General features: G+C 55.8%; 1 protein-coding gene across 16 annotated transcripts in view; it reads right to left on the bottom strand.

Moving 5' to 3' along the window:
* Positions 1–20,354, bottom strand: part of COL27A1 (collagen type XXVII alpha 1 chain) — a 143,734-nt gene that overhangs the window by 36,035 nt on the left and 87,345 nt on the right. For 15 of the 16 annotated variants that reach the window (XR_004350296.1, XR_004350298.1, XR_004350297.1 and 12 more), the window contains exons 25-36: positions 19,736–19,789; positions 17,818–17,871; positions 17,542–17,595; positions 13,939–13,992; positions 8,582–8,635; positions 8,002–8,046; positions 7,872–7,916; positions 7,525–7,578; positions 6,358–6,411; positions 5,445–5,498; positions 4,221–4,274; positions 2,313–2,366 (exon numbers count right to left, since the gene is read on the bottom strand). Coding sequence is in view for 8 of the 16 variants with exons in the window: in XM_032634403.1 (XP_032490294.1) it covers positions 2,313–2,366; positions 4,221–4,274; positions 5,445–5,498; positions 6,358–6,411; positions 7,525–7,578; positions 7,872–7,916; positions 8,002–8,046; positions 8,582–8,635; positions 13,939–13,992; positions 17,542–17,595; positions 17,818–17,871; positions 19,736–19,789 (630 nt within the window). In the remaining 8 variants the exon portion in view is untranslated. The remainder of the gene's footprint in view (positions 1–2,312; positions 2,367–4,220; positions 4,275–5,444; positions 5,499–6,357; positions 6,412–7,524; positions 7,579–7,871; positions 7,917–8,001; positions 8,047–8,581; positions 8,636–13,938; positions 13,993–17,541; positions 17,596–17,817; positions 17,872–19,735; positions 19,790–20,354) is intronic. The other variant, XM_032634402.1, reaches the window with a different exon arrangement.

The raw sequence follows: 20,354 nt of genomic DNA on the forward strand, positions 1-20,354 counted from the left end.
AGAGACTACCCAGACCCCCAGAGCCTGGGCTCCCACACAGCTGGGGTGGGCGACCCTGTGGATCCCATGCAGAATGGGGTCTGGGGGTGGAGGGCTAGGGAATCCCAGAACCCAGGACATCTGTCAGTGCTCAGAGAGGAGCCTTACAAGTTGCCTAGCTCAACCCTCCTACTTACAGATGGGGAAACTGAGGCCCAGAGAGAGGTACAGACTTCTTAGTACCACATGTGAATCCATGGTAGAGCATGGGTGAGACCTTGGGTTCTGGTTCCTTCTAATTCCAAGGTTCTCTGCTCAGGGGACAATACCTTCCTCACCCCTGGATTCAAATCTTGCTGCCACCTCTCAATAGTTGTGTGACTTGGGCAAGTTTCCTCATTTGCAAAATAAGCACCAAAGGGTTACTGTGGGGAGTGAAAGAGATAATCCATGTAAATGATAGCTTAGCATAGCATCCAGTGCACGAGCGCTGGATAAACATTACTTATTACTAGGAATCACCACCACTGTTACCACCATCAGCTGGTTATCTCAAAAGACATAATCAGCATAAAGTGCTGTGCATGTCCGAGAGGTTGTTTTCACCATGAAGGTGATGCTTGGACAAATACCATAAAGGAAACAGATTCTCTCCTGGATTCACACAAGGACCTGGGAAGATGCCGTACATCTGCCGGACTACTCCGGCCCAAGGTCTAGGGTGGCACTGGCTTTGGAGGGAGTGAGAGAAGCAGCCAGGGCCGAGGAGCCATGACAAGTGAGCAGGAAAGACTGTGTGAGACACCCAAGTCTGGAAGACCCCCTCCCATTCCACCTCAGCAAAGATTCCAAGGAGAAGAAAGGTGGCTGCCCAGAAGCGAAGGAGGTCCCCGCATTGTGCCTCAGTTTCCTCATCTGTCAAGTGGGGATGGTAATGAATCCAGCTTGGAGGATTACTGGGAGGATTAAATGGGTTAATTCATGTAAAGCTCTTAAGGCAGGTGATGCAAGTATGGTGAGTACACAAAGCATTTTAGCCAGAATGTTCGTCACCATTCATCACGACTCATGCAGACATTTGGCAAAGGGTGTGGAGAAGCCATCAAGTGCTCTGGGTCTCCGGAGCCAGACCCAGTTACACCCTGGGATACAGCAGGGCTGGAGGTGAGAGAAGGTAGACAGATGGCAGACAGGGGGCGCTCTCGACCTTGCAAGCAAAACACAGGTTGATGGGAAGCCAGACAGGGGCTTGTCACAGAGGCACCCTGGGAGGTGGGGAAGCCCTGGACCCAGGGCAATTATGTGGGTGGAGGTCTGGGGATGGGGCAAGAGAGGCTCAGATAAGAGGGGTGCTTATCTGAGGTCACATGGAGGGTCAATGGCTGACAAAGGGAATGCTGGGATGTGGCACTTGGGATCCTGAGCTGGGCAGCTGACAGGTCAGCCCTGGGGAAAACCCACCTAATGGTCCAGGACTAGGCCAGGGCTGGTAAGTCAGAGAGTGAACCTGCCCAGGGGTTTAGGGGAGCCCTGGTGCCTCCTTAAGGCCCCAGCATCTGTGGCTGACAGATGAATCTATGGAATGCAGCAGGGCTGAGTCAGGCCCACATGCTTTGGTGCCAGTGAGCCCTGGGTTTGAATTTTGGATTTTCCACTCATGGCCCTAGACTGTAGATGAATACACCTCGGCCTGAGCCTCAGTTTCTTCACCTTTAGAATGGGCGCATGGTGCAGAGAGGTAGCCGAGGCTTGGGTCTTGCCTGTGCCAATTACTAGCAGTGTGTCCTTGGACAAGAGGTTTAACCTCTCCGAGTCTCAGTTTCCTCATCCAAAGACAGATTTTACCCCATAGCACTAATTGAGATGATACATACAAAGGGCTTAGCACAGTCCCTGATACATATGTGCCTTGTTCTCCGTAAACAGTGGCTATGGGTCATGGGTGGTGATTATTGCTCTCCTCATCTTTTAGGATGTGTGGAAGATAACAGATATCAAAGCTGCTGGCTCTGGGCCTGGCACAGAGCAGGGATTCAGGTACCACTCTGAGCCCAGAGAAGCTGCAGTTTCAAGGAGAAGGGTGGCAGTGAGGAGTGGAAGGTGGGGCTGGCCCCTGGTCTTGCCTGAGCAGGGTAGAGGGCGGGTGCTGGACAGGGCTCACCCCTACCCATTCTGCTCTCCCTGGGAGTAGGAGGGCTGACCTCAGAGCTTACGGGAACACGGTGCTTCTGGGGGAAAACTTAGGACTTGGATGGGAGGACAGTGGGGGCAGAGGGAGAAGGCAGTTCCAGAACATTCTCTCCCCCCAGACTCTGCACCAGAAGGACGCTTACCTTCAGCCCGTCGGGCCCTGCAGGGCCACTGTCACCCTCGAGGCCTGGCTCTCCCTGGAAAGGGTAGTGGGGAAAGATGAGGAGACATTACTGGGGAAGGGGTCCCAGTGTGTTTTACGTCTTCCTCCTCCTTGGGACAAGACCCCAACCCCTGATCTCCAGGTAGGAGGGGCCTGGAAGGCCTGGCACGGCCAGTAAACAGTGGAGCAGACCCCCAAGCCACAGCCTGTTCTGTGTGCGGGGTGGGGTGAGGTAGGGGCTGCACGAGTTAGAAGGTGCTGGTCCTGTGTCTAGGTGGGCTGGTTGGAATGGGCAGGTAGAGCAGCCTACTGGTTGAAAAGGTTTTGACGTCAGACAGATCTCGATGCCTCCACTGGGCTTCCCATTCACTGGTATTCTGGCCACAAGCAAACTCCTTAGCCCCCATGGGTGTCTGTTTTCTCATCTGAAAATGGGGCTGATACACTTCCTTTAAGGGTTCCTATGAGACACAGTGTAATCATCCCACAAATAGTAGCCATTAGATATACTCTTCTTGGAACTTGGAGCGAGCCCTCATGAGGTGCCTTGGTGGAATCTCAGTTCTCAGACGAGGAAAGTGAGGCCATCCCTCAGACTTTCTTGCCAGCAAGTGTGGGAATGATACCAAGACCCTGAATCCCATCTGACCTTAAGCCAGGTTCCCTGCTTGCCTTTCTAGCTCCAAAGATGCCCTTGGATGCCTCAGTTATCTAAATGGCTGTCAAGTTAAGTTTGCGTCTCTCTCTGCTTTTTCATAGCTGTTCAGCATCTGAGCTGGAAGGGGCCTCAGAAGTCATCAGATGCAGGAATGGCAAAGATGGGAGGACAGGTGTGTAGATTCCACCCCTCTTGTGCCCATGGCAGACATCACTAATCTATCTCCTAGAATATGGCTCCATGAGGACAGGGCCTTCTGTTATTCACTGCTGTGAAGTGCCTGGCACACAGTGGGCATCAAGTGAGTGCACGTCATTCTCTTTCCTAGTGAGCCCAGAAGGCGCCTCAGGATCCTTCTTAACATGGCACTCCAAGAAACTGTACTGCTCAATCTTCCTTGACAGACAAGACTGCCATCTGAAGACTTCAAGCTCCATGCTCATCCTCTCTTGCCCTGTGGCCCTCTCCTCTCATTCTATGTCTTAACTCAACTTGAGGAGCCTCTTAACTTTGGGCAGGGAGGAACATGAGGCATTGGAAAAAGGGAAAAATGAGAAGTTGGACTGGGGGCCTGGTGTCTCCATGAGCCAAGCCCCCCCACACTAACTCCCCCTCACTCCTGGGCTGCACCTTCCCCATCTGCAAGATGCTAGAGGATGCCTGCTCTGTATCTCTCACAGCACCCTGGGGTCTCCATTCAGACAGGGATCTTATAAATCAGGCACAGAGCATAGACAGGTGGACACAGAGGCATCCCAAACCTTCTCAGAGGAAGCCAAACTCCGTGGGTTTCTTTTGGTAAAGGGGAAGATAACCTTTCAGATAACCTTCCATGGAACAGTTTTAGGGATGGTAACAGGTGTTTTTCAATAAAAGCACTTGGAGGTCAAGTAAGTTTGGAGACTATGGATTAACCCTCCCCAAGCCCCAATTTCTTGGTTGCAGGCCTTCTCAGAGCCTTGAAAACGCTACTGCTAATGTGTAAGGGGGAACACCGAGCACGCAGAATCTCAAACATTTTGACCACAGAATGCTTTTCTCTGAGGAGCACCTCTGCATTGTGGAAATGCTGGCCCGCCAAGGGAGACTGGATAAGGCTGCAGAGATTCACAGTCTGTTTCTGCAGTTGAGGAAACTGAGGCTCAGGGAAGCTGACTAAAGCCCTTCCCCCCTCCAGACAGCCAGGGAGGGGTGGGACTTTCCAGGGAGAATGAATTTGCTTTGACTTACCCGCTGCCCAATGAGGCCCGGCTCCCCAGGGGTGCCCAGAGGCCCAAGGTCACCCTAGGAGAAGCCAAACACAAGTCCATGGGTGGGGGGATAGGACCAGCCCCAGCCCTCACCTTCTTGTTCTCACTGGTTCTGACGTGGGAGGAGTCGGGAGTGGAGCTGAGGAAGCTCTTTCTCCCCAGGACCAGAGAGAAATTGTAAAATGCCAACCAGAGCCCCTGTTCCCAATAAGCCCTGGACAGGATCACGACCGCCAGCATCACCACCACCATCACAGCTCAGCTCACACTTACATAGTGCTGTTCTAAGTGCCTTTTTATTTTACACACTTAATTGTCACAACAACCCTGCCAGGAGAGATATCTTCTTTTACAAAGGAAGAGACAGAGGGACCGCAGCTTAAGTAACCAGCCCGAGCTCATGAGGCTAGTAAGTGACAGATTCAGGATCCAAACCTGGGTAGTTTGGCTCCAGGGAATATCGGATGCAGAGATGGCAACTCTGAGGCTGACCACCTTCTTTTCTCTCCCTCCCTGAGAACCTTGGAGAGAAACCCAAAGAAGGAAGAGGCCCTAAATGAACCAGAATAAATGTCACCCAGCTCCTCCAAAAGACCCCAGAAGGGTCTTTCTCATGTGGGGATTTCCAAGCTACACTCTCTCCCTGCTGGTGTCTGAGGGCACAGAGAGGAGGCAGAGCTCCAAGCCCCCAGCCCTGCCGCGGCCAGAACCATCCCATTACTACCTGTTTTATATATGGGTTGGTTTCCTGCATTATTCAAGCAAAGGATTCTGGAACTACCTCAAGACTGACAGTCCCAGGCCTCCGGGGCCTGCATAGGGAGCAGGTCCTCTTCCAACAGCAGCGCGGGGAGGGGTCTCCCCCCAGAGCCCAGGGATCCATGGGCTCCTGTTTCCCTGCAGGTAATGAGGGGCACCAGTGCTGAAATGCAGATGGTATCGCAGGAGGCCAGGAGGTATGGCCGTCCCAGCGTGGGGCAGGTGCCAGAGAAAACACTGCCAGACAGGGGGCAGGGATGGGGGCTCCGGGCTGGCTGGGCCATCCGCTGTGGCCATGGCCAGGCCCTGCTCCCCAGCCGGGAGCACAGAGAACCCATTATCCCGGGCACAAGAAAGGCCTGTTTCTCTTCCATGGAGACGATGGGGCCGCCAGCTGGGAGCTGGTTTCAACAAGCCATTTTTCTCTTCTTTCATCCCACCTTACCTTCATTCCAGCTTCCCCAGGAAGGCCTGGTTCTCCCACTGCACCTGGTGGCCCCTGCAAGAAAATGCCATTGGTCCTTCCTAGAGCAAGGGCTGGGCCCTGGTTGTAAGGGAGGAGATAACTGAGGCAGGCCCAGAGACGGCAAGGGACATGCCCGAGGTCACTCAGCGTGAGACACAGAGCTGGGAGCAGGCTGCAGCCTTCTGGGAGCTTAGAGTTGGGACTAGGCAGATGGGGGTGACCGGGCTCAGGCTGCTGAGCATCGAGGCTGCCCAGAGACTGCTGGAGCCCCTCCCTCCCCACGAGTGTGGTTTACCCAGGAGGAGCCCTTGGCAAGCATGCGGAGGAAAATTTCATGATTCACGTAACAACGGAGGAGGAAGCCAATGGACGCTGCATTCAGGGCCAAGGGATTCCTGCCCTTCTCTCTGCAGCTGGGCCAGGATGACAAGGGCGGGAGGGATCCTGAGTTACCACCATTGGCATGGCTGCAGGCCCTGCATAAACCCTGGGGCTGTTTTCTCCTCTGGGTGAGGCACGGGTGTCTGAGGCCCCTTCCAAGCTCCTCGCTACATGACCTTAAGGGGACTGCTTCTGCAGTCAAACCTCTGTGTCGGCGTGAAATCCCAGCAGGGTCGGGGCAGGGGGCATTGCTGCTCTCCATGGTGCCGAAAAAGAGGCACCGCCAACCCCCATGCCGGTCCTGGCACAGCTGCATCCCACCCGCTGCCCCTGGGATTGGGAGCCCAGCCCCTCACCCTACGGCGTCATGGTGGATCTACCCTCTCTGCCAGGGCCTCTCGCCATCAGTCTCTGCAGTACACAGGACAGGGGCCCTGGAGGAGGACGGCCGGGAGGGGCTGATTACCTCCCCAGCAGCACCACGGGACGAACAAGGGTCCTCCGCACTCACCTTGGGTCCCATCTCTCCTGGAGGGCCAATTGGCCCCTGGGGTCCCTGAGGGCCCTGGAAGATAGACAGAGACACAGACAGTTGGGAGAAGCCAGCCTGGGCCCTCTTTGGGGTCTAAGGCTCAATAATGCAGTCTGGAGGGGCGGGTGAGGGAGAGAACCCGTAGAATCCGGGACTCTGCAGCCCAGGCCCTCACCCACCCCTCGCTGAGGGTCCTGGTGCCTGCAGCTCTCCCCGCAGCCCCCGTCCAGTGCACTCGCACCAACCCCTCCACCTCTTCTCCTAGTCACCTACCTAAGACCCAGGGCAGCCTCCCCTGCTCAGAAGCCTTTGGGCTCCCAAGCTTTGCTCACTCTGTCCCCTCTGCCTGGAATGACCTTTCACCCACTCACTCTTGGTCAGTCCATTGTTCAAAAGGGCGTCTACCTGAGCTTCCAGACGTGGGGCTACAGCGCGGCCTCCAGTCCTCCCCCTGCCCCACCCAGATTCCTCCTCCTGGGCCCCGAGACTGTGCTCTCCTCTCCACCACTAGAAGCACCCTCCACAGCCTCCTCACAGGGCTCCCCAACACACGGGATGTCCTCCCAAACCCACCCTTCCCGTGAGATCTTCTGCAGGGCTCCTCTGTTTCAAACCTCTCAATAGCTCACTACTGCCGTTGGGACAAACAGCAAACTCCATCCGGAGCTTCGGGTGACTGGCCCCTGCGACCTCTTCCTGCCTTCCCTGAGGTCCAGCTCTCTTCACTCTGGGCACGCTGGACTCCGCAGTGCCCACTCAGCGTGTTAGTTTATTCTCATGTTGCCCTCCCTCCTTCGGAGACCTGAAGGACTCCGTTCCGTCCGCTTCTCACTGTGCTAAACACTCTACACACATCTTCTTATTCATCCTCACAACAGGGTGTAAAGGTAGGAACAATTATTCCCATCTTACTGGCATGAAAACTGAGGCTGGAAGGCAAGGGAGCTTAGACTCAACGCAGAGCTCCTGACCTCCCTGGCCAGTGCTCTCTCCCTGACCCGCCCCCGGGGCGGTAGAGCCCCGGCACTGTCCCTCTCCAGCCCCTCTCCTTGTCTGACTGCAGGACCCACACCCCCGGGTGGGTGACCCAGCTGAGACCAGCCTGCCAGGGGCAAAGATGCAAAGAGAGAGGGCAAGGGCACTTACCGGTTCTCCTGGGAGGCCCTTGGTACCTGGGGGGCCGGAGGGACCTGGGATGCCCTGCAGGGACAAACAAAGGTGACCTTAGTCCCTCCATGTCCTTCTCTACCCTGCCTGTCCCCTGGGTCTCCGTCAAGCTGTCGTAGCAAATGAGGGTCCGACCCCACCCTCTGCCCTGTGACAGATGGGAGACTGAGTTCCAGAGGGGAGGAGACATACTGGAGAGTCCTCAGGGCAGGAGTGGGCAGCTAGAACCTTCGGGATTTCCACAACAGGATGGGAACTTGGCTAAAGAGGCTATTTTCTCCCTGCCAAGTCCCACGGAGAGAATTTCATGAACCGGTGCTACTTACAGGAAAGCCTCGTGTGCCCAGGTGCCCTCGCTCGCCAGCCACGCCCTGGAAGCACATTTGGGGTTTGTTAGAAGCATGTATGACAAAGCAGGGAGTGGGGAGAGGGGCTGGCAGCCTTGGCCTGACATACCTGCTGCCCAGGCTGGCCTGGTCTGCCCTGTAGTCCTGCGGGGCCCTGCAGGAAGCAAAGCATGAGGTTGGGAGAGGGTGCTGGGGAGGACCCTTCACGGAGAAGGGACACCCGCTCCCACAGGAGATATAAGGAACCCATGGGGTCATGGCATCCACCCCCTCCCCAGTGTGCAGACGGGAAAACTCAGGGGAGTGGCTCGCCATAGTCACCAGGTGCTCTGGGCCGAGAACCAAGGACCCCCGGGTCCTGAAGGGGTCAGAAGCAGTCTCGGCTCTCAGGGGCCCGCGAGGGGCTTGGGGGTCAGAGGCCATGCGTGATTCCTCCTCACTCTGTCTCATTCATGTGCTTTTTCTCTCTCAGTCTGATCGCTCATTCTCCCTTCCCTGCCCTCATGCTGGGGGCTTGCCAGCATCAGGAAGAGTGGCCGGATGAGCTCTCAGGAACGTGCCCTGGAGCCTCTCTGGGATGCCCTGCTGTCCCAAAGGGGTCTGTCACTGAGGAGGCTGTGAGCCGGGGTTCCTGGGTTCCTGACCCAGCGCGGGAGGTGAGAGGAAGGGAAGGCCACGGGGGTCGGTACCTTCAGACCCTTGGACCCCTGCTCCCCAGCTGGTCCATCTGGTCCTCGGGGTCCCTGGAATAGGAAAAAGGGACTAGCACAGTGGACAGTAGGGGTCTCCCTCGGGCTGGGAACCAGGAGGGCGGGGCTGCCCAGAGCCCTGCACAAGCGGGGGGCTCCCTCCACCTCGCACTTCCTGTGCACCCCCACCCTCAGGTGGGTCACCCAGTGCAGTGTGCCTGCTGAGATGGCTCTGCGCAGGGCGTAACATGGGTGGACTTGGCTAGGGGACCTACCGTCCTGGAGTGGGGCTGGTGGTGCATTTAAACCCTGTTTAAAGAAACCCTGGGGCTCAGCCAGCCAACCCATTCCACGGACGCAGAAACTGAGGGCAGAACCAAGAGACAAGTGGCCAAGTCCCCACAACCAGGTCTTCAGACTGCTGTCGCCTGCTCTTCCCAGAGCACACGTGGGGCAGAAGCAGTTTGTGGACCACAGCCCTTAGGGGAAACTGGCAGAGGACGGACGACCTGGGGAGGGTCTACACGTGGCCAGATATGTGGAACAGCCCCCTCTCCAGCCAGATGTGCAGCTAATCTGGCCCAGCTCACATGAGGAGGGGGCAAGGACAGGGCAGCTGTTCCCTGGAGTTCTGGGTTCAGGTCTGACCTCTGAGACAGGATTCTTGGTCTTTTGAGAACTCAGAGGCCCCTGGGGCAGGCAGAATCCCCTCTTCCCCGCACTGCACAGATGGTAACACTGAGGCCCTGCAAGGGAAGTGATTTGTCCAAGGTCCCTTAGCACATTGGCAGCTGGTATTCCCTCCAGGGTTCTACCCACTGCCCCCTATGTCCCCTCCATGGGCCTCCCAGAGAGACACAGATGGGATGGGGTCCCCTGGGGTCCACCATGGAGAACAGTGTGGTGTTTGTTCTGCAGGGGGCCAGAGAGGCCGTGTTGGGGAGACAAAGAGGATCCTGTGAAGGAGGCTGACCCGCCCCAGCCTGGGAGCGAGGGGACCAGGCACACAAGGGGGCCAGGGAAGCGTCTGGGCATAGGGGATATGAGGGATGAGAAAAAGCAACATGGAGAAATCATTTAAATATTGAACAAGGAAATTTTCAATTAATAGTTGAACCAGAAAAAGTGACAACTCTTCTTACAGCTGCTTCAGCTCGACGCTGCAGCCTTAAATAGCACCACATTGATGAAATCACCCTGGGCCAGGAGACCATGGGCTGGGAGTCTTTGTGCCCAGTGTCTCAGGCCCTGGCCCAGAATCTATTAGGGGTCCAGCACTAGGCACAGTGCTGCTCAGGAAATGCTGTGTCTCAGGGACAAGTGGCTGCTCCTTGCTGAGCCTCAGTTATCCCATCTCTGAAATGGGGACGAGAAATCTCCCCGTCAAGGCAGGAGGAGATAATGCACACGGGCAGCTCAGCACCCGGCATGTAGTAAGCGCTCAGAATATCTGGTTCCTCCAGAGGGGGCTGCAGGCTCCCCAGGGGCAGGGGCGCAGAGCAACGGCCTGGCAAACCTGGATTCATTCCCTTCCTCGTAATAGGCAGCTTATACGAGGCTCAGAATTTTCACGGGTTCAAGATGAGGTTTGATTAGAAGGTGTGGGTGCAAGTCCTGGTTTTGCTACCGACTTGCTGTGTGACCCCAGGAAAGCCCCTTCCTCTCCCTGGGCCTCAGTCTCAGATGGACACTGTCAGAACACGTGTTAGACTTACCGCCCCTGACTCATGGACAGGGGCCTGGTGGAGACGGACACAGGTTAGGATGTAGGGCATCCCAGGTCACGAGAGCCGGGACAGAAGCTGAGCTGATGGTGGGCATCCGGGCCCTCCTGAGAGATGGCTTCTGGCCCCTGACCTCTGTCTCTACCTGAGGCATTAATCTTCCTGGAAAGGGACAGCTCTGGGAGTGGAGCGGAGGCCCAGAGGTGTCAAGGGCTTGGCCTGAATCACACGGCACCCTGTTTCTCCTGGGAATCAAAGCCTCGCTGGGAGGAAGGTTATGAGATCTATAATAATAGTAATAACAGCGACAACAGCAGCAGTAGCAGTAATAGTGAAAGCTATTTTCCTCATTTAACAAATAAGGAAATAGCCTATGGTTGCCCTGCTAGTATGTGGAGAAGCCAGAGTTTGAATGCAAGTCAGCCAGAGGCCCATTTTTTTCCCACCACTACCTGTCACTATTTTTCAGTGTGGGAGTGAGCTCCCTGTCACAGGGGGTATGCAGGTCAGGGCCAGGACACGGTGTTAGAGGAGACAATATCTAAAATCCCTCTTACCTGGGAGACTCTGCTATCCCCCGGACCACCAGAGAGCTCAGGTAGAAGCTGGGGCTGGCTGGGGGGAAACAGGATTAACCTTTCCTCCCTGGAAGGAGGAGGCGGCAAAGGGGCCCCAGCCACTCTCCCTCCCCAGCTCCGCTGTGCAGGGAGAGGCACGAGGGCAGTGCACAGCCTAACCCTTGCTCTGGGCCACTCTGCAGCTCGTCCTCTGTCCTGTGGGTGCCTCAGTCCTGCCCCCTCCTTCCCCAAATGAACACGGGCCAGCCCACCCTGCTGGAGGCAGGTCTGGGTTTCTGTCAGAGCCACAGGTCTGTTCTCTTGTAGCCACTCCCCGGGAAGATGTTTGCAGTCACAGCTGGGGCTGCCTCCCAGCCAGGTTGGGCATCTGGCTTGGCTGGGAGGAGCCCCAGGGGACAGCAAATCTGGCCAATCGCAGCTCTTGTGAAAAAGGGATGGAAAGGGAGTGAACGTGTGCCCAGCCCTTGCTACATACCGCTGCCCTTCCAGGTGCTTACCACTCGAGGTGCTGGCAAAGGGATTCTATCCCCACAGCCATCCAAAGAGGTCGGTTCTGTTGCCGACCCATCTTATAGAGGAAACACTGGGGCCTCAGAGAGGGCGAATTGACTGCCGGAGGTCAGGGGAGGAGCTGGGATTCAAGGCCAGGTCTGCCGAGCTCTTAAGTCCCACTCACAGGAGCAGAGTTCAGTGTCAGGCACCTGGATCACAGAATCCTCACGACTCCCTCAAAGTGGGTTTTGGAGGGAGATAGCGGAGTCTCCCGGGTAAGAGGGCTTTTAGACATTGTCTTCTCCAACACCCTGCCCCGGGCTCTAATCTGCACACCCCCTGTGACAGGGAGCTCACTCCCACACTGATAAACAATGACAGGTAGTGGTGGAAAAAACTGGGCATTCAGCTGACTTGGGTTCAAAGTCTGGTTCCTTCCAACTTGCTCCTAATGTCATCCACCAAGCCTTATAGAGGTTAAGAAACTGGCCTGAGGTCCCAGAGCTGGTAACTGGGAAGGCTGAGACTTGCTGCTATGCCTGTGTGACCCCATAGCCCCAGCTCTTCGTCGCCCATGGACCCAGACCCTGGTCAACAGCTCTACCAAGAGCTGAGGGTCTGGGGCCCCATCCTGGCCCTGGCCTCGACCCCTTAGTGCTCGTTCTTCCCAGGGCAGGGGGCTGGGGGCAGTGGGCTGGGCAGCAGGGCCCGTCCTGCACATGGGCAGAAAAGCAGGCAGGGCCTTGCAGACCTCCAAGCTCATTTCCCACAGCACACTCGGGGAAACTGAGGCCTGGAGATCAACAAGGCCTTGCTATGGTCCCAGGGCAAGCCAGGAGCTGCACAGGGGGCCTGCCCAGAACTGAGGTCTTTCACAGGCTCAGCGGGTGCCTCTCTAGTCCCCCCACCGCCGCCCCGCTCAGTGACCCCATCTGTGAAGTGGCCAAAGGTGGCCTGTCAGGCAGGGGACCCAGGGGGTGGGTCCCACAGGTTTTGCATTCCTGCCAAACCCAGCAGGGGGCGGGGCTCATGTTCCTGAAGCTCCCCTTCCAGCCCCGGAGACTTTGATGTGGTTGGGAGCCTGGGTTTCCTCAAGCAGGAGATACATTCTTCAAGCCACCACCGGGAAGGGTGGTCCGACGGTTGTGAGGGGCTCAGTGAGTTGACGGAGGCCTGAGCCTCTGCATCTGGCAGGCTGTGCGGGGCAGGGCCTGGGCCAGCACAGCTCCGCCTCCAGCCAACCTGGCTTCCCGGGCAGGAGGGAATGTGCAGAGGGTCAGGGTGCAACCCGGCTGCCAAAGGGTCTTGGCTACTCGCAGAGACCAGGACATGGCACTGGGAGGGGTCCTGCCAGGCCAGGGGAATGCCTCTAAGGCTCGCCTCTCCGAGGCAGACTGCTCAGAGCACCTCGTTCAGGGGAAATTTTTAAACTACTTGAAATTCAGCCAAGAAGAGAATAATCATCTCGGATCACCTGGTATGAGCTTGAATATCAGGCCTGGGCGGCCTGGGCTGCCTGGGCCACTGTGCCATCTTGTTTCCTTCTCACAAGGCTGCCTGGCCTGGCACCTGGACACCCACTGGGGGCAGGAAACCACTCCATCTGCCCTCCCCGCCTTCAGTATGCGAAAGAATCAGATCCCCTGGGTTCAAATCACAGTTCTGCCACTTTCTACCTGTGCAACCTGAGGCAGGTGACTTAACCTCTCTGTGCCTTAACTTTCCTTATCTGTAAAATGGGAATTAAGAATAGCACCTACATTATAGGGCAGTGCTGAAGAGTAGCTGAGTCAATGTACGTGATAGTGCTTGGCACAGAGTAAGTACTAGTGATTACCTCTAGCTACCGTGCTTGGGGCCAGCCCTGCATAAAACCCTCTGCGGCTCCCCACTACCCTGGGAACATAGCCCATAGGCTTAGCTGTGGTGTTTGAGGCCCTGCTTGGCTTGACACCTGCTAATTCTTGCTCTTATCTCTCTCTCCTGCCCCTCTGTTGAACCAGTGGGCAATCCCTAAACATGCCGTTCCTTCTCACCTTAAGGCTTTCCCTCTGCCTGGAACCGGGCATCAGCTCAAGCATCACCCTCTCCTTGAAGCCTTCCCTGGTACCCTGGTCAGGCGAGGTGCCTCCTCCAGGCTCCCAAGCTGCCTGTGGTTCCACCATCGATGTGCTAATGACCCTGTACTGTCTGTTTGACCTACTTGATTGAGCCATGAAGCCAGGCAAGGGTCCTGCCTGTCCTGTTCTTGTGATATCTACAGAGCCTCCAACAGTGGCCGGCCCATAGCAGGTGCTAAATAAATTGTAGGTGAATGAATGCATGAGCAAACACATGAATGGTCAAAGCATCGGCACCCCAGAGCCCCTCTGTTCCTGCTGGATGGCAAGGCGTGGTGCTCAGAAATGGGCTGGGAAAGATGGGTGAGGGTCCCACACGGAGAGCCAGGCCTGCGAGGAGGCTGGTGCTGTGAAAGTCACAGATCTCAGGGCTGGGCGGAGGGCAAGGACCAAGAGGGGTCTCTCCAGCGGGTGTCCGCCCCCGGGGGCTGGGCCACACTTACCCGGCGTCCCTTTGCTCCCCTCATGCCCAGCGGGCCTCGAGATCCTGGAGGACCCTGTGGGGAGGAGAAAGAGTCTGGAGAAGGCCCCTTTTAGGGAGCAAGTACAACACCGAAGGCTAGGCCTGCAGCCTCAAACAGGCGCTGTTCAGGAGCGGCCACTCCCGAGCCCAGCAGCTCCAGATGGAAGGACTGGGCTTAGTGGGAAGATCTGTCCCCCAGGAGAAGCAGTGGACATGCTGCCACCTTGAGCAGGAGTCAGCACCTGGGGATCCGGCAGCAGGAAGAAGGCATCCTGGATGGATAAGCCGCTTCCTTCTTTATCTCAAAATCAACAACCGGCAGCTATGAGGACATTCCTGACCCAAATCTCCAACTCCCACTTCCCCTTTTCTCTCTCCATCAGCAAGAAGAATATGGGGTCCCAAGTTCTGTCCCCCCACCCTGACCTTGAATATTACCTGCAAGCATCCAGAAGGGTCTGCCCAGGGCAGGAAGAGCCAGGGAGGGTAAGAGAGGGCAGAACCAGACCAGGGCCCAGAAGGTGGGGGGGGGGGGGGGGGGGCGGAGCAGGAAGCACGTGTGGAGGGGGGAGGGGGAGAGGTTGGGTGGAGAAGTCGGTGGGGGAGGCAAAGAGAAGGGAGCAGGGCCTGGCCCAGGGAAGCCGCCCCTGCCAGGGTTATCTCAGTTTGGTGAAGGAATGACAAGAAGAGACAGGGAGGGAGGGAAAGAAAAAACAGGGCTGGTTTTGCTCTTTGAATTCCCAGCACCTGGCCCAGGGCGGGCCGATGACAGGAATTAAGGGAAGGACTGAAGAGGACAGAGGATAGGAAGGGAGAGAAAGAAGGTGAAGAGAGGTGAAGGTGAAGAAGGTGAAGAGAGATGAAGAAGGTGAAGAAACCGCCTCGCTGCCTGGCTTCTCTCCCCAGGTTCCAGCCCCCAGCTACACACGTCAAGCTGTGTCTTAGCCGCATGGCTGGCCAAGGACCCCTCCAACAGCTGCAGGAGCCTCCCAGCTCCGCGGGATTCTCAGACTGGGCGTGCTCCTTTTACAAGAAAAGACGGCCTCATCCCCCCCTCCGAATACCAGGGAGAGGCCCAGCTCAGTTTGGGGCCTCAGGAAAAACTCCTCTTTCTGCTCCCATTTCTCTCTTCCCAGGGCCTCAGGGGGCGCAGACCTTTCAACTGCTAAAGGGCTGATGTGAGGCGCTGGGTCCCAACCTGATCCCTTGTCAGTAGAGCAAGCAGGGTGTGGACCCGGGCTTGGCCCCCTAAAAAGACAGATCTGACTCCCGGGTGAGGGAGAACATGACGACTGGGTGAGAATGGACCATTTTATAGAGGGATCTCAGACTGCAGAAGGCATGCAATGCGTCACTGGGAAATGTCAGGAGCCAAGTCTCAGCTCAGAGGCAGTAGTGTAGAGAGCACACTGTTTCACCAGAGAACTAGGTTCAAACCCTGACTCTGCCACCTACTAATTCTGTGACCTTTGGCAAGTGACTTAAACTCTTCAGGCCTCAGTTTCATCATCTATAAAATGGGTATAAGAAGAGTCCCTGACTCCTAGAGTTGCTAGGAAGATGAAATGACCTGGAAGGTCCTCAGTAAAGGGTTGCTGTCAGCTCTCTCAAAGGGAGAGGAGGTCAGAAACTGGTGGTCCCAGGACCTGACTGTTCCCCTCCAAATAATGGAGATAATAACCTTGGCTGACCTCAGTGGACTGTAGGAGAACATGGATGTTAAAGTGATTGGAAAAGTGGAAAATGCCAATCAGACGTGAACGGTATCATCAGAAATGTCACTTTCATAGTAACAGTCTTACTAATAATAGTGGTAATTATCATATCTAACAAATAGTAATAGTAATTATTATTGTTACCATTCATTAAGCACTTAGTATATGCAGGTAGTTTGCTAAGCATTACATCATGCACGGTATCATTCATTTCTCACAACAATCTCATAATGAAGGTGGTATTATGCTGACTCAGATGGGGAAACTGAGGCTCAGAGATGCCATAAATGTTGCCAACAATCACACAGCTAGTAAAGGGGGAGCCAGAATTTGACTCACATGTGTCTGATTCTGAAGCTTTCTGGACCTCCGTGCTATCCTGCTTCCCCAGTGGCACTGGGGGCAGCTGGCTGTCCGAAAGGAGCCCCAAGAGATCCAAGGGCCCAGCCCCACACTGCAACAGAGGAGGGTCAATGGCAACCTTGGGATCTGAAAACGGCAGCTCACTGTTTGATTTCACTAAGTCGGAGCCAAACCATTGAACAGATGGAAGCACTGAGGAAATGGAATGGGGAGGAGGTTGGACACGGGAGGAAGAAAGCCTAGAGGGAGGCTCAGGGAGCCTGAGGTCCGGGGGCACAGCTAGAATTGGATGATAGACCCCTAGCATCCTTGTTCTCTGGCTTCGGCCCTACCCTGGGCACCTAGCACTGTCTGGCACATAGTAGGTGCTCAGTAAAAGTCTGTTAATGAGTGAGGGGACTAGACAGTGAGAATCTTAAGAGCAGGATCTATTTTGTATCATTTTTGCAACTCCAGGACTGAGCATGGGCACAGCACGCGGCAGGTGCACAGAAAAGTGTGGGAACTGAGTTGGCCTTGCTTCCCTAAGTGGCTCAGAGAACTGGTATGGACGCACTTCCCTTGGATTCAAACCATCGAAGGCTCCCGTTCCTTCCTTCCTCAGACCCCAGGGAGCCCCTCAGTCTAGCCTGCGAAGGCACCTGAACTCATCACCCTCCAGGCTTGCCCCGGGATCCTGCCTGTGCCGGTCCCCCTCCCACCTGCCTGAAGCCCACCCCCCCATCCCCTCGCCCCAGAGTGGGCTCCCAGCCTTGAGCCTCAGCCTTGGCCAAAGTGAGTGCCCTGCCCCAATTCCCTCCGTCCTCCACCAGCAGAGGTGGAGGGACCAGAAGCTCCATGTGCTCAGGGTGAGAGCCACCCAGCCCCCAACCCTACCTCACCCTCGGGGGAGTAGGAGGGACCCCTGAATCTGGGTGCTCCTGGCCACACCCTCCCCCCAGCCCCCCGCCTCTCCCACCTCCCCGCTTTGGGATCCTCGGGAATATCCCTGGTGCCTCAGTCATCATGAGAAGCGCAGGAGCCCTGTATCCTTGGCCCTTCATTTCCCACTTTCTTCCCTGCTTTCTCCATAGCATCTGTCACTTATTTACTGGCTTCTCTCTCCGCCACACCAGAATACGAGCTCCTAAAGGGCAGGGACAGCGTTCTGCCTTGTTGACGGCAGCTCCTGGAGCGGCACATGGGACACAGTATTTCCTGAGTGGATGAACAAAGCAACAGAGGTGCCAATGACCATGACACTCCCTTGCAATGACCATCCCTATGTAATGAACATTAGCTGCCTGGTTTCGTTTCACCCATGCAATCACACTATCACGACCATGGTTATTTCATCTATTTTTCATATGAGCAAAATTTAGGTGCAGAGTTCAATGATCTGCCCTGACAATACAGCCGGGGAGTTGGGGAGCTGGAATTCCCGGTCTGTCTGACTTTGAGACCTGGACTCCTCACCATGACTCGACAGTGGGTTTGAGCTCAGGGAACATGAGGGCTTTGCTTACCATAGGTCCAGGCTCCCCGGGGGTCCCAACGCCACCTGGAGTTCCAGGATGACCCTACCAAGAAAGAGATGAAAAAGAAGGAATCAGCTCTGGAAAGTGCCTCTTCCTTCTGCAGTACTGCCTCGGCCGCGGCTCAGCCCCAGCCCAGGGCCTCCTGGAAGGTAAAGGAGCCAGTCGTCGTGAACGCCTTGGGTACGCGGACGCAGGCAGAGGAGAGCAGAGCTGTCACCGCGGCTGTGACAGGAGAGGGCAAGGGGATGCAGACTTGCTCCTTACCATCGACCCCTTGGGTCCGGGCGCGCCTGGGGGTCCCATCATGCCCCGGTCACCCTGTGATGGAGACAGCAATTCAGGGAGGTCACGGCAGTGGGGTGGCTCTATGGGGGGAGGGTGCAGAGGGCACTCCAGAGACTAGGTAGGTGCAGGGACTTGTCCAAGGTCTATAGCCACATCACCCAGGGTGGTGACAGGGGGAGGGGGGAGTCCTGAGATTTCAGTCAGCAGACGCCAAGAACCCCAGCAAGTCCTAGGAGGCCTCAGCATCCACTGTGGTGTGCCACACACACGGTGGGCTTCCCTTGGGCAGGGCTGGTCCAGATCAAGGATGTGCTAAACACGTCATCCCCTTTGACCCTGGCCCACGTTCTGTGGTCCTCATTAGGCCTGGCATCCCCTGGGCTGGGCTTGCTAAGGCAGAGATGGCAATATAAGGCATTTCTTTTATTCTCCCCACCCCCTGCTCCAACCCAGATGAGATGCTGGAGAATCAGAGATGCAACTTAGTCTCTCTTGACCAATCCAGACAGATCGGGCAGAGATGGCAGGTGTAGCAGACAGAGCTATGGCCGGAAGGCAGCGGCTCTGGGTTTGGATCCTGGCTCTATTTGTGTGAAGCCCTCTTTCTTGTATTCGCACAGCCAGCAAACATTTCTTGAGCATCTACTATGTGCCTGGCATGATATGCTAGACCCTGAAGACACGATGGTGGGTAGAAACAGACAGACCTTGCTCACACGGAGTGAGACAGAGTGTTACGAGGAGACTGACACAAATCACCAAAACAGATGCAAACTGGGGTAAGTGAAGGGAGGGAGTGGGTCTTGGTGCTAAGGTGTTTCACTAGGGGATCTGACCCCCCGAGTGCAGGGGTGTGGTGGGGAAGGCTTCCCTCAGAATGCTGAAGGATAACTGAGAGTCATCTAGGCAAAGATAGGGGATTGGGAAGGGTGTACCTGGCCAGGGGAACGGCATGGGTAATGGTTTGCAGGTGAGGAGGGACATGGAACATTCGAGCAACAAAAGAAGGCCAGAGATGGCTTTGATATTGCACTGAAGTTATCAAAGATGTTACCATGGAGGCAACAGGGTGAAGGTTACACAGGGCCTTTCTGTGCTATTTTTTGCAACTTCCTGTGAATATAATTACTTCAAAAAGATGTTAAATTTAAAAAAATAAGAGGAAGAAGAGGAGAAAGAGAAGGAGGAGGAGGAGAAAGTGACCAGAAGGTCTGGGACACAGGGAATGATAAGAGGGAGGCACGGGATGAGCCTGGGAAGCTAGGTGGGGTCAGATTAGGACCTCAGTCTTTCCATCTATCCAATGGGAATAATATCAATTCCCGTAGGTCGCCTTCCTGGGGAATCAGATAAACCTTCCCCTCAAGGGCCCATGGGAAATGGGAAGCCACAAGCTATGGGCTGGGAGCCAACGTGGGGCAAAGTGTGGCCATGGAAACTGAATGTGGTTCAAATCCCAGCTCTGCCACTTCCTATCTGGGTCACCTTGAGCAAGTCACCTCCCCTATTGGAGCCTTGGTTATCTGGTCTGTAAAACAAAGCTGCTGGCATTAACAAGGCAAACTAAAGAACTGGGCTCCTTTTTTGAAAGATGACTCTGCCTCCTTCTGTTGCCAGCCCCACGCAGTGCCAGCGCGCAGCTGTGAGCGGCCCAGACCACGTAGATGGCTGTCACACAGACATCTAACTGTGTTTGAGGATGCTGGCAGGAGGACATGGCGGAAGCCCCAGGGGATGCTGGGACACGGAACAATGGCTCTTTGAGGGTCTGGAAGGCCAGGGAAGCGAGGAGAGGCCAGGGAGGGAGGTCTGACACCCCCAGGGCAACTGGCCCCTTCACCTTTTAAAAATTTCAAAACACAAGCTCTATTTGCTTAGATATTCCCACACAACTTACCTTTTCTCCCATGATTCCTGGCTCCCCGACCAGACCAATGAATCCCAGAAGTCCCTATAAGAAATGTGTATAAAAGCAAGAGAAAGAAGGAAGCAACGTGAATTCAGAGATGTGCTGAGTTTCAAAGGTAACTCGCCCACATCTCTCTTCCACCGGAGCTGTCTCCCCGTGTCTCCTGCCCCGTGCCGGGTAACCCAGCCGGCGTGGGGCTGCCACCGAGGAGAGAGTTGTCTCTCTCTGGGCACTGTCCTGACTTCCTTCACTCCACCAGATGGTTCTGATTTTGGAGCCAAGCGGTGGGGCTGCTGCCAGCATCCCTGGGAGAGCCACACATTCTTCCCGTGCCAGAAGCTGGGAGGCAGCCACCTTTGGGGAGGGGGTGGGATAGGGGAGTAGGGGGGCGGGGCAGGGGAAGGTCCTTCAGTGGTGCTGGGAAGAGGCCTGCCTATGAGAAATCTGTCCCCATCTTTCGGGGCTCTGGGATTGTTTCAAAGAGAGAAACAAACCTGTTGGTGGGGATAGAAGAAACACCCTAACAGCCCTTGCCAAAAAGACCTGATTGAAATCTGGGAAGTGAAGGCCTTTTTACTGTCTTGTGAAAGGCTTCGTCTCCTTTCTG

The sequence above is a fragment of the Phocoena sinus genome, chromosome 6 (assembly GCF_008692025.1).
Source record: "Phocoena sinus isolate mPhoSin1 chromosome 6, mPhoSin1.pri, whole genome shotgun sequence".
In the NCBI taxonomy this organism is placed as follows: domain Eukaryota; kingdom Metazoa; phylum Chordata; class Mammalia; order Artiodactyla; family Phocoenidae; genus Phocoena; species Phocoena sinus.